Source organism: Oncorhynchus clarkii, chromosome 9, assembly GCF_045791955.1.
Source record: "Oncorhynchus clarkii lewisi isolate Uvic-CL-2024 chromosome 9, UVic_Ocla_1.0, whole genome shotgun sequence".
Classification (NCBI taxonomy): domain Eukaryota; kingdom Metazoa; phylum Chordata; class Actinopteri; order Salmoniformes; family Salmonidae; genus Oncorhynchus; species Oncorhynchus clarkii.
This window is the reverse complement of record NC_092155.1, coordinates 60132462-60146850: the sequence shown is the minus strand read 5'-3', so window position 1 is coordinate 60146850 and position 14389 is coordinate 60132462. Positions and strand designations below refer to the sequence as shown.

At 46.2% G+C, this 14389-nt stretch overlaps 1 protein-coding gene across 1 annotated transcript in view; it reads right to left on the bottom strand.

Moving 5' to 3' along the window:
- LOC139417313 (calmodulin-binding transcription activator 1-like) overlaps window positions 1-14389 on the bottom strand; it is a 633264-nt gene that overhangs the window by 38746 nt on the left and 580129 nt on the right. Inside the window, exons 8-9 of the mRNA XM_071166580.1 lie at window positions 1327-1467; window positions 1-860 (exon numbers count right to left, since the gene is read on the bottom strand). The exon at window positions 1-860 is cut by the window's left edge and continues 1446 nt beyond it. Coding sequence (XP_071022681.1) covers window positions 1-860; window positions 1327-1467 — 1001 coding nt within the window. The remainder of the gene's footprint in view (window positions 861-1326; window positions 1468-14389) is intronic.

The window sequence follows — 14389 nt, the reverse complement described above, 5'->3', positions numbered from 1 at the left end:
GCTGTATCCAGAGTCTGACATGGAGGGAGAGCGCTGCATGCTGCCATTGGTGCCGTTGGAGGAAGAGGAGGAGGAAGAGGAGCTGCCCTCCCCCTTCAGCCTGCTGCCCCCATAGGTTTGGCCCTGCTTGGGGTTGTTGAGAAAGCAGTCAGGGTCGAAGTTCATGGTGGTCTCAGGAATCTTCATGCCTCCGTTATCCAGACTGCTGGATAGGACCAGCTCTTCAGACACCCCGGCTGCAGACAGCATGGACAGACCGTCTGCTCCCCCCGCCACCCCGGGAACCTCCCTAACTCCTCCGCTGGGGAAGGCAAACTTGTGGCTGTCTGCCACAGCACCGGACAGCACCAGGCCCTGAGAGGCAGCGTCGGGGCCCATGAGGTGGGTGTTGGGGCCCCCTGTGGGGGACATGCTGTAGACGGGGTCTCCGGTCACCTCGGACATGAAGACACTTTGGGACATGACGGCGGCTACGTGGCCCAAGCCCGTCACCACGGGACTGTCAGCCATGTCTGGGTCGCTGTTCAGGCCGCTGCTGATGGACACAGGGGAGTTCTGGGTGGTGTCTGGGACCTCCACCTGGTTGGTAGAGGACACCTCTGTGCTGTTCTGGTGCAGGAGAACAGGCTTGTGGACCTTGCCGTTGCGTTTCTCTCTGGCGCTACCCCCTCCTCCCCCTGTGCTCTTCCCTCCTCCTCCTCCCCCTCCTCCATGGCTGCTGTGCTCGGTCTTGCCCTCAGACACGTCGTTGTTCTGGACCTCAGAGTGACCACTGCTGTAGCCTCCACGGGGGTCCACCTTGGGGGAGATGATGCGGTGTTTGGCGCTGTTGCACTTGTGATGCACGCTGCTCCCTGCACCTGTTAGCGGGAGGAAGGAGAGGTTACTAAGAGATAGCATTAGATACAGTAGAAGTCATCAATCATCTACAAAGAATGTAGAAGGATACAGTGAATCTCGGTGACACAAACTAATTCTGTGGGAAGGCTTTGAATGACTTGTTACAACAGTTCATCAGAATTCATACTATACCAATAAGAATACTTCCTGTTATTTTGAACCTAAACAAATCACCTGGAAACACATGTAATTATCCATTATCCAATTAATCATTTGATTGATTGGTGTTCCTTTTGATACTATTTGAACTTTTATCAATCCAAAAAGAGAGAGCCATGACCCTGACACTTTCACATTGACTCTGAGCATGATGTATGAGCTTAAACCTCTTCTCCTTCTCCCTACTTTCTGTCCTTCGACTTCTCCTACCCATCTCCCCTTTCTCTCTCACCCCCTATCCTCCTGCCCCTATCCCCTCCCCCTTACCCAGGGTGCCCGTGCAGAGGCAGTTGTGGGTCCGGGGAGGTGGCTTGGTTTGGTGGCTGTCCAGAATCTGCTGCACCAGCTGCTCCACTGAGAAGCCAGAGCTGCTGTTCCCGTTGCTACAAGTCCACTTGATGCCATGAACTGCCGGGAGAGAGGAGGAGACACAGACGTCAGCCAGACAGCCACTACCACCAGCCAGCCAGCCACGCCAGCCCCCCTCCCCACCACCACCCGCCTCACTGCACACCACCACACCGTACACTACTGACCCACCTATATATTTATATATATATCACTAACTGTAAGTCGCTCTGGACAAGAGTGTCTGCTAAATGACTAAAATGTAAATGTCCAAAAATAAGTATATTTAATACAGTCCCTCACCACCAACCATGCCAGCCCCCTTCCCCTCCCCATCACCACCAACCATGCCAGCACCCTTCCCCTCCCCATCACCACCACACACTCTACTCTACCGACCCACCCATACACCCCCTTAATACACTGTACACTACCGACCCACCCATACACCCCCTTAATACACTGTACACTACTAACCCACCCATACACCCCCTTAATACACTGTACACTACTAACCCACCCATACACCCGCTTAATACACTGTACACTACTAACCCACCCATACACCCCCTTAATACACTGTACACTATCGACCCACCCATACAGCCCCTTAATACAATGTACACTACCGACCCACCCATACAGCCCCTTAATACACTGTACACTACTAACCCACCCATATACCCGCTTAATACACTGTACACTACTAACCCACCCATACACCCCCTTAATACACTGTACACTACCGACCCACCCATACACCCCCTTAATACACTGTACACTACCGACCCACCCATACACCCCCTTAATACACTGTACACTACCGACCCACCCATACACCCCCTTAATACACTGTACACTACTAACCCACCCATACATCCCCTTAATACACTGTACACTACCGACCCACCCATACACCCCCTTAATACACTGTACACTACCGACCCACCCATACAGCCCCTTAATACACTGTACACTACTAACCCACCCATACACCCCCTTAATACACTGTACACTACCGACCCACCCATACAGCCCCTTAATACACTGTATACTACTAACCCACCCATACACGCCCTTAATACACTGTACACTACTAACCCACCCATACAGCCCCTTAATACACTGTACACTACCGACCCACCCATACAGCCCCTTAATACACTGTATACTACTAACCCACCCATACACCCCCTTAATACACTGTACACTACTAACCCACCCATACACCCCCTTAATACACTGTATACTACTAACCCACCCATACAGCCCCTTAATACACTGTATACTACTAACCCACCCATACACCCCCTTAATACACTGTATACTACTAACCCACCCATACACCCCCTTAATACACTGTACACCACTAACCCACCCATACACGCCCTTAATACACTGTACACTACTAACCCACCCATACAGCCCCTTAATACACTGTACACTACCGACCCACCCATACACCCCCTTAATACACTGTACACTACTAACCCACCCATACACCCCCTTAATACACTGTACACTACCGACCCACCCATACAGCCCCTTAATACACTGTACACTACTAACCCACCCATACACACCCTTAATACACTGTACACTACTAACCCACCCATACAGCCCCTTAATACGCTGTATACTACTAACCCACCCATACAGCCCCTTAATACGCTGTACACTACTAACCCACCCATACAGCCCCTTAATACACTGTACACTACTAACCCACCCATACACCCCCTTAATACACTGTATACTACTAACCCACCCATACAGCCCCTTAATACACTGTATACTACTAACCCACCCATACAGCACCCTTAATACACTGTACACTACTAACCCACCCATACACGCCCTTAATACACTGTACACTACTAACCCACCCATACAGCCCCTTAATACACTGTATACTACTAACCCACCCATACACCCCCTTAATACGCTGTACACTACCGACCCACCCATACAGCCCCTTAATACACTGTACACTACCGACCCACCCATACACGCCCTTAATACACTGTACACTACTAACCCACCCATACATCCCCTTAGTACACTGTACACTACCGACCCAACCATACACCCCCTTAATACACTGTACACTACCGACCCACCCATACAGCCCCTTAATACACTGTACACTACTAACCCACCCATACACCCCCTTAATACACTGTACACTACCGACCCACCCATACAGCCCCTTAATACACTGTATACTACTAACCCACCCATACACCCCCTTAATACACTGTACACTACCGACCCACCCATACAGCCCCTTAATACACTGTACACTACTAACCCAGCCATACAGCCCCTTAATACACTGTATACTACTAACCCAGCCATACACGCCCTTAATACACTGTACACTACTAACCCACCCATACACCCCCTTAATACACTGTACACTACCGACCCACCCATACAGCCCCTTAATACACTGTACACTACTAACCCACCCATACACGCCCTTAATACACTGTACACTACCGACCCACCCATACAGCCCCTTAATACATTGTACACTACTAACCCACCCATACACGCCCTTAATACACTGTACACTACCGAACCACCCATACAGCCCCTTAATACACTGTACACTACTAACCCACACATACACCCCCTTAATACACTGTACACTACCGACCCACCCATACAGCCCCTTAATACACTGTACACTACTAACCCACCCATACACCCGCTTAATACACTGTACACTACTAACCCACCCATACACCCCCTTAATACACTGTATACTACTAACCCACCCATACAGCCCCTTAATACACTGTACACCACTAACCCAGCCATACAGCCCCTTAATACGCTGTATACTACTAACCCACCCATACAGCCCCTTAATACACTGTACACCACTAACCCAGCCATACAGCCCCTTAATACGCTGTACACTACTAACCCACCCATACAGCCCCTTAATACACTGTACACTACTAACCCACCCATACAGCACCCTTAATACACTGTATACTACTAACCCACCCATACACCCCCTTAATACACTGTATACTACTAACCCACCCATACAGCCCCTTAATACACTGTACACCACTAACCCAGCCATACAGCCCCTTAATACGCTGTACACTACTAACCCACCCATACAGCCCCTTAATACACTGTACACTACTAACCCACCCATACAGCACCCTTAATACACTGTACACTACCGACCCACCCATACAGCCCCTTAATACACTGTACACTACTAACCCACCCATACACGCCTTTAATACACTGTACACTACCGACCCACCCATACAGCCCCTTAATACATTGTACACTACTAACCCACCCATACACACCCTTAATACACTGTACACTACCGAACCACCCATACAGCCCCTTAATACACTGTACACTACTAACCCACACATACACCCCCTTAATACACTGTACACTACTAACCCACCCATACAGCACCCTTAATACACTGTACACTACCGACCCACCCATACAGCCCCTTAATACATTGTACACTACTAACCCACCCATACAGCACCCTTAATACACTGTACACTACCGACCCACCCATACAGCCCCTTAATACATTGTATACTACTAACCCACCCATACACGCCCTTAATACACTGTACACTACCGAACCACCCATACAGCCCCTTAATACACTGTACACTACTAACCCACACATACACCCCCTTAATACACTGTACACTACCGACCCACCCATACAGCCCCTTAATACACTGTACACTACTAACCCACCCATACACCCCCTTAATACACTGTACACTACTAACCCACCCATACACCCCCTTAATACACTGTATACTACTAACCCACCCATACAGCCCCTTAATACACTGTACACCACTAACCCAGCCATACAGCCCCTTAATACGCTGTATACTACTAACCCACCCATACAGCCCCTTAATACACTGTACACCACTAACCCACCCATACACCCCCTTAATACACTGTATACTACTAACCCACCCATACAGCCCCTTAATACACTGTACACCACTAACCCAGCCATACAGCCCCTTAATACGCTGTACACTACTAACCCACCCATACAGCCCCTTAATACACTGTACACTACTAACCCACCCATACAGCACCCTTAATACACTGTATACTACTAACCCACCCATACAGCCCCTTAATACACTGTACACTACTAACCCACCCATACAGCCCCTTAATACGCTGTACACTACTAACCCACCCATACAGCCCCTTAATACACTGTACACTACTAACCCACCCATACACCCCCTTAATACACTGTATACTACTAACCCACCCATACAGCCCCTTAATACACTGTACACCACTAACCCAGCCATACAGCCCCTTAATACGCTGTACACTACTAACCCACCCATACAGCCCCTTAATACACTGTACACTACTAACCCAGCCATACAGCTCCTTAATACACTGTATACTACTAACCCACCCATACAGCCCCTTTATACACTGTACACTACTAACCCACCCATACAGCACCCTTAATACACTGTATACTACTAACCCACCCATACAGCCCCTTAATACACTGTACACTACTAACCCACCCATACAGCACCCTTAATACACTGTATACTACTAACCCACCCATACAGCCCCTTAATACACTGTACACTACTAACCCACCCATACACCCCCTTAATACACTGTATACTACTAACCCACCCATACAGCCCCTTAATACACTGTACACCACTAACCCAGCCATACAGCCCCTTAATACGCTGTACACTACTAACCCACCCATACAGCCCCTTAATACACTGTACACTACTAACCCACCCATACACGCCCTTAATACACTGTACACTACTAACCCACCCATACAGCACCCTTAATACACTGTATACTACTAACCCACCCATACAGACCCTTAATACACTGTATACTACTAACCCACCCATACAGCACCCTTAATACACTGTATTCTACTAACCCACCCATACAGCCCCTTAATACACTGTACACTACTAACCCACCCATACAGCCCCTTAATACACTGTATACTACTAACCCACCCATACAGCCCCTTAATACACTGTATACTACTAACCCACCCATACAGCCCCTTAATACACTGTACACTACTAACCCACCCATACAGCCCCTTAATACACTGTACACTACTAACCCACCCATACACCCCCTTAATACACTGTATACTACTAACCCACCCATACACCCCCTTAATACACTGTACACTACTAACCCACCCATACAGCCCCTTAATACACTGTATACTACTAACCCACCCATACAGCCCCTTAATACACTGTATACTACTAACCCACCCATACGCATACTGAATCCTATCACTTCTACACCCCTTACTTGCCATCCCCAACTATCCCACTTCACACCACAGTGTGCTTGTGCAACGCAGAATTACTGAGCAATGTCTTGTCTCTTTCCCTGCATTTCCCCACCAACTGTACTGTACACCACTACTTCCTGAAGTAGCCAAGCACACAACCAGCATGGAGTAAACCTGCTGGCTTTTCTGTGTCATTGTATTTCCCTCTGCTCCTGCTATGTGAGTGCTTATGAAGGTGACATTCCCCCCTGTGCTGCCTCTACCTCTGCTCAGGCTGTAATGGGGAAACCACTAGAGGGGAACACAGTCTAGCTGCAGCCAAGGGAGGAAAGAGAAGAGAGTAATTCTCCTTCACAACTCCACTCCTGCCTGCCTGGCTGGCTGGCTGCCTTTCTGGCTGGCCTGCTCCAGTCACACTTCCCCGGCACCTCCTAATACCTCTCACTTCTTCCCTAGCTCAGGCTTGGCAGCCAGACTCCTCTTCTCATCAGGATGATAGTGATGCTGCTAGCACAAGCATAAGGCCTATAATATCACACGTGACTGATGCTACTGCTGCTGCTGCCACGCCACCAGCTCTCAACCAGAAAACAAAAAATATGGTAATATTTCTGAAGTGGGGCACATTTAGAATATCAAACAAAATCAAGGCAGCTCTAATACTGGTTCCCACGCCTCGCTACCTCCCTGTTATATAGGCAGAAGAGAGGGAGGGAGAGAGGGAGTAAATACGTGTGTGTGTGTGTGCATGCTTGCGGGAGAGAGAGAGCGAGTAAGAAAGAAAGAAAGAAAGAAAGAAAGAAAGAAAGAAAGAAAGAAAGAAAGAAAGAAAGAAAGAAAGAAAGAAAGAAAGAAAGAAAGAAAGAAAGAAAGAAAGAAAGAAAGAAAGAAAGAGAAAGAAAAAAGAGAGAGAGCGAAATTAGAACGCTGCTCCAGAGAGATACAGAGACAAGGAGAAAGCTAATCAGGGTGCTTTCACTTCAATGCTGGCGGATCACTCCTCTATTGATCTTGTTTAAGGACAATACAATTACCGTACCTAGCATTATTGTTTTCACGTGTCATTCCACTTGGATTAGTTAGCAGGCCAGTCTTGCAGTATTTTTACTTCTGATACTCAGATGCGCCGTCTGTTGCACATCATCATTCTCCCATGTTGTCCTATAATAATGTGGCCACATATGCTCCCGGTCATTCAGGAAAGTTGAACATGCGCGGCGCCTCCTCTCCAATCCGAGTGGCTATTCTTAGGGCACCTAGAGCCTAACTCTTCAATATAGCCTAAACATGTATCATTTAACTTGTGAAATGTATTACCTTTTATATATGGCACACAACTAGTCACAATATTTTCATCTGATTGGGTTACTTCAAAAGTCTCCTGTAGGCTTGCGTTAGTCCAAAACATCCTTCGAGCATCCTCAAAATGACTTAACAGTTTTTGTTATTTAACTAGGCAAGACAACTAAGGGCGAATTTTATTTACCATGACGGCCTGCCGGGGAATAGTGGGTTTATCTGCGGGTTATTTATATAGTCTTACCTTTACCTTTCGGTTACTGGCCCAACGCGCTAACCACTAGGCTAAACTGCCCCCCCCCCTATAATAGCCAGGCTTCCATCCAAACATTTTATGCCAGTAAAATGCATGTCAGATAAAAAAAAATGTAAAGACAGGCCTGGTGGAAAGAGAACATTTTTCGGGAAACTTTACAAATGGCGACAAAACAAAATACGCTAGACAAGGTGAGATCTTTTTGTGTCGGTAAAAGCAATTATGCGAGAAATGTCGGTGGAAACGCTTTAATGTGCAAATATTTATATAATAACTATCATATTCAAGTAAATTTGGGAGTCACGCGATGACATGTGTGGTCCTCCCACGATTTGTAGGGAAAGCATGCAGTTTATTGGTCTACAGATTAAATATCTTAGGAACTTCACACGATGGTGAAAGTGCAAAGTGATGAGTTTGATGCTCCTTTCCAATAAATATCTAGGGTCTTTTTCTGGTGACATGATTCTCTATGCTTGTTTGCCATTTGAGAATTAAAATAATCTCGCTATTTTGTCTATATTAATCTCATCATATAAATGCCAACAGCGAGATTTCGCAAAAATCTTTATAACGCAACAATCGTTGGGTGAGAAAACCATCAGTAGAGTTGAAAGTGTGATGGAAACCCATTTAACTTGTATTTTTTCTTTGGTACATGGAAATATAATCGCTAAAGTTATTTTTATGTGCAGTACATATTTATGCACATACTTTTGCGTACACATATTATGCAGATGTTATCGTGGGCGTAGCGAAATGGTAATGTTTCTAGCTCTAATAATGCTGTAATCCCTAACAGTACAAAACAATACACGCAAATCCACAAAAATGAAAAAGAAAGGAATGAAGAAATATAGAAATATTAGAACAAGCAGTGTAAGAGTCTGGAATAAATGTATATGATGGTGTGTATTGAGATTATGGAAAGTATATGAATAGGAAAGGTGTGTACAGCAGTAGTTATATGTAAATATTATGAAAGTGACAAGTGTTTAATGACTATGTACATAGGGCAGCAGTGCCTAAGGTGCAGGGTAGAGTACCGGATGGTAGCTGGCTAGTAACAGTGACGAGGCCTGCCAGTGATGACTATCTACCAGTCTGATGGCCTGGAGATAGAAGCTGTTTTTCAGTCTCTCGGTCTCAGCTTTGATGCACCTGTACTGTCACCGCCTTCTATATGGTAGCGGGGTGAACAGGCTGTGGCTTTGGTGGCTGAGGTCTTTGATTATCTTCTTGGCCTTCCTGTGACACAGTGTGCTGTAGATGTCCTGGAGGACAGGCAGTGTGCCCCCGGTGATGTGTTGGGCTGACTGCATGACCCTCTGGAGAGCCCTGTGGCTGCTGACAGTGCATTTGCCATACAGCCAGACAGGATGCTCTCAATGGTATATCAGTAGGACTGTGTGAGGGTCTTATGGGACAAGCCAAATGTCCTCAGCCTCCGGAGGTTGAAGAGGCACTGTTGCGCCTTCTTTACCCAACTGTCTGTGTGGATGCACCATTTCAGGGTGTCAGTGATGTGCATGCCAAGGAATGTGAAGCTTTTCACCCTATCCACTGTGGCCCGTCGATGTGGATGGGGGTGTGCTCTCGCTGCTGTTTCCTGAAGTCCACAATCAGCTCCTTCATTTTTTTTATGTTGAAGGAGAGGTTATTTTCCTGGCACCACTCCACCAGGGCCCTCACCTCCTCCCTGTAGGCTGTCTAGTCATTGTGTCGTCTGCAAACTTGATGATTGAGTTAGAGACTTGCATGGCCACGCGGTCATGTGTTAACAGGGAGTACAGGAGAGGGCTGAGCACACCCCCTTGTGGGGCACCCGTGTTGAGGATCAGCGTAGCGGAGGTGTTGTTGCCTACCTTCACCTCCTGGGGTCAGCCCGTCAGGAAGTTCAGGACCCAGTTGCACAGGGCAGGGTTCAGACCCAGGGTCCCAAGCTTAGTGATGAGCTTGGAGGGCACTATGGTGTTGAAGGCTGAGCTGTAGTTGATAAATATCATCCTTACATTGGTATTTCTCTTGTCCAGGTGGGATAGGGCAGTGCTTAGTGTGATGGTGATTGCATCATCCTTGGATCTGTTGGGGCGATATGCAAATTGTAGTGGGTCTAGAATGTCGGGTAAGGTGGAGCTGATATGATTCTTAACCAGTCTCTCAAAGCACTTCATGACGACAGAAGTGAGTGCTACGGGGCAATAGTGATTTAGAATAGTTACCTTCACTTTCTTGGGTACAGGAACAATAGTGGACATCTTGAAGTAGGGACAACAGACTGGGAGAGATCGAATACATCCGTAAACAATCCCCGCCAGCTGGTCTGCACATGCTCTGAGCTAGGGATGCCGGCTGGGCAGGCAGGTTTGCGATGGTTAACATGCTTAAATTACTTATTCATGTCAGTCACGCAGTGGGCCACGTCGGTGGCACTATGTTTTCCTCGAAGCGGGTGAAGAAGGTGTTTAGCATGTCTGGGAGCAAGACGTCAGCATCCGTGGTATTGATGTTAAAAATAGGGACCACAATTGAAACAAGTCCCCAACTATTGATCCCGGTCACCTTTATCACTTGGTGAATAGAAAGAGTTACAAAACTCTTTCCATTCTGTTACAAAACACCAAAAAGTGTAATAACATTCAGAGATTGTTAAGCCAAGCCTTTGATACTGGGTAAGACTACAAGGTAGGGAGAGATGTATGTTCTTTTAGTAGAGATTGACATAGTCTATTTATTGTGGTGTTGAAAACACAAACCATGGTATTAAAGTGCCCGAAGTCGGTATGCTTTGTTTATTGGTTGTGTGGTGCATTGGCACAGAAACCTGTTGGTGGACAATTCGTTGCATTTATTTTATATAATTATAAATATGGCATCAAAATGTTGAAAATCTGATTTCCCTCTAGCTGATCATTGTCTGCAGATGGCTCTGATCGTAGTTGAATGAAACAGGCAGGGAGAGTGAGCTCGTCTGTGGTGTTTGGCGAAGCCTCAACCTTCTGGCCTGTAGCCCTGCGTGGCATCAACTGTGCCACAAAAGCATGCTGAAGCGGCAAAGTTGATATCCACATTTATAAACACAGGGCCGCTACAGTATTTGTGGTTAAAAACATTATTTTGAATTCATTCTATTAGGGGGGATCTTACAGTACAAGGGGAGGGTCATGTGAACATATTTGTAATGTTGGGGGGAGGGGAGGGTCACATTTTTTTAATGACACCTGGCTACATGATCTCAGATTAGGAATGGCAAAGACAATAATATAAAAATATACATATAAAATACATATAGAAACATAACTATAATATTATTACCTTTTATTTAATCAGGGGAGCCCGATAGAGACTAGGGTCTCATTTTCAATGGTGTCCTGAGACCATAAAGTAAACCAACACTACATTACATTAGAACATCACTAACATCACAGCCATCATAAACAAGTTATTAAATCAATCACTAAAAACAATTGCACACCTCGGTGCACTCACTTATCATCAGAATTTTAAAATGCCCTAGTGGCACCAGGGAATCCAAATGTAATGCATTTTTGGAAGTGAAAACTAAAAGCAGATTTACCTAATTCCGTGCAGACCCAAGGAATCTGAAGAGTTAACGAACCATGTGAGTGGGTTTGGTATCTCATTCTTTTATAGGTTAGCAACAAAGTTAGGTAAGTTGGAAGCTTGTGTAGTAGAGCTTTGTAAACAAAAAGGGAGTAATGAATTGATCTACAGGACTTTAATGAGGACCTGCCAACCTTTTGATATAAAGTAATGCACACAGATTTTTAAAAATGACGTATGTATCTGTTGTTTTACTCTTTCCCTGTGAATTAGATACATATTCAAATGACCTGTCTGACCTCATAACTGTTTGTTATCTCAGTAACACATCTGTTATGATGATGCAGGCATTAGTAATATGGTGATAAGAGACTGTTGTCATGCAAGGTGTTCTGAAACGGGTCCCCCTTCGTGACAAAGCCAGAGCAGAGCTATAGTAGAGAGCTGACTCAGAGCTTTGACAGACCTCAGAGTGACAGCTCAACACTGCCGCTTAAATCCACTATGTACCCCCACTGCTGCTAGTCCAAACAATCCTGCCTCACTATGGCTCTGCATGATGCCCCAAGCCAGTCTGCCAGGGTTTGTCATAGCTCAGTAAATGCTCTCCTGCCTGGTTTGGTCTCACCCTCGGGGGTCTGAGCTGTTTGTGTGTGTATATGGGTGAGTGTGTGTTTGTGTGTGTATATGTGTGAGTGTGTGTTTGTGTTTGTGTGTTTATATGTGTGAGTGTGTGTTTGTGTGTGTATATGTGTGAGTGTGTGTTTGTGTGTGTGTGACATATCCGCCTGTCTTCCCTCCTTACTCAGGGTTGTGTTTAAACCTCCCCTGTTCTCTAACAGCCACAAGGTTCTGTTCCGTCCGGCGGCATCACTACCACCACCACAACCAGCTAATTCCTGTGTCATCATCCGGAACGACCGTGCATGTAAGGGATGCGGCCTGATGAGCAGCGTCTGTCTTCAGGATACACAGATCAAATCACATTCTCTTTGCACCACTGGGCACTGACTGGGATATGGTGCCATGCACCCACTTCCCTGCCCTGCCATGCCCTGGTCTAGTTTGGCCTAACCCTGGATGGAAGATTTGGAGGGATAGATAGAGGGAAGGAGAGAAAGGGGGAGGGATATAGGGATGCTGGTGGTGTGTTTGTCTATCAGCTGACTCCATGGCTGGGGCTAGGGTTGGAGCATCACTGGGCCGGGGCTCCTGCTTGTTTACTGCATCAGAAGAGGGGTGTGAGTCAAGCTGCCTGACTCGTCTGCTGCTTTCTCATTGGCCTACCTGCCCTTTCATAGCAGAGAACCCACGCTGTGACCCCCAGCCCAACCCTCAACCCTCATCTTTGACTCTCTCCTCTCTAGGGCTGGGGAAGGACCAGTTCAGACAAGGCCATGTTGACTGTTTGTGTGTGTGTGTGTGTGTGTGTGTGTGTGTGTGTGTGTGTGTGTGTGTGTGTGTGTGTGTGTGTGTGTGTGTGTGTGTGTGTGTGTGCCTGTGTGTGGTTATGTCTCTGCTATTGTATGTTTTTTTGTCGGCAGAACAACACAAACAGCTAGACTAGGATCCAGTGAACCATATCATCTCAATTGCTACTTGGTTTTCTGTGTCATTAGACATGTCAAAGACTTTGTGCAGTGGGACATCATGTGTAGAGAATAACTCACGTCTAGAGCAGGGTTCCTCATCTGGTGGGCCGCGGGTCATTTTATTTGGCCCCTTTACGCTCTGAATGGCAAACATACACAATCCATGTCTCAATTGGCTCAAGGCTTAAAAATCCTTCTTTAACCTGTCTCCTCCCCTTCATCTACACTGATTCAAGTGACATCAATAAGGGATTATAGCTTTCACCTGGTCAGTCTATGTCATGGTGTTCATAATGTTTTGTACACTCAGTATATATGTGATCGTAGAATGTAATGAAATTATTAGGTTTTAGTCAAATATTGAATCTGTTTGGGATTCTTGCGGTCAATTTGTAGTCTTCAAATGTAAAGCCTTAAGCGAACATGCATATCAATGGCAGCATGATACATTGCTTAACATCAAAACATACTTCAAAGTTTCCCAGAGCTTACTAATTTGCACAGTACTTAGTTAAACCGAAGGTTTGTAGCTACGATAGAGGGTAGGGAATGGGACTCTGTCCAGCCTCTTCCTCTTTGGGTCTACATGTTAAACTTCAGAGAAGTAAAAGTGATTCCTTTTCCCTCCGAGATCCTTGCTAGACTACATACTCTCCCTCCCGTATACAGCAATAAACACCTGCGTATATCCGCTGATGAACCATAGCTTTTTGTGTAAGACATGAGTCACTCTGGGGAGAATGTACCGTTTGAAAAGGCCTGCTGTATTATTCACAGCTGAATAATACATAGATAATATAATATAATGCTGCTGTGCACTTCGCCTCCACCCCTCTATTTCCCTATGATCAGGGAGAGAGGCTGTTCTATCAACACACCACTAGGTGACACTGTTGCTCTACCTTACAGCTGATGTTTATA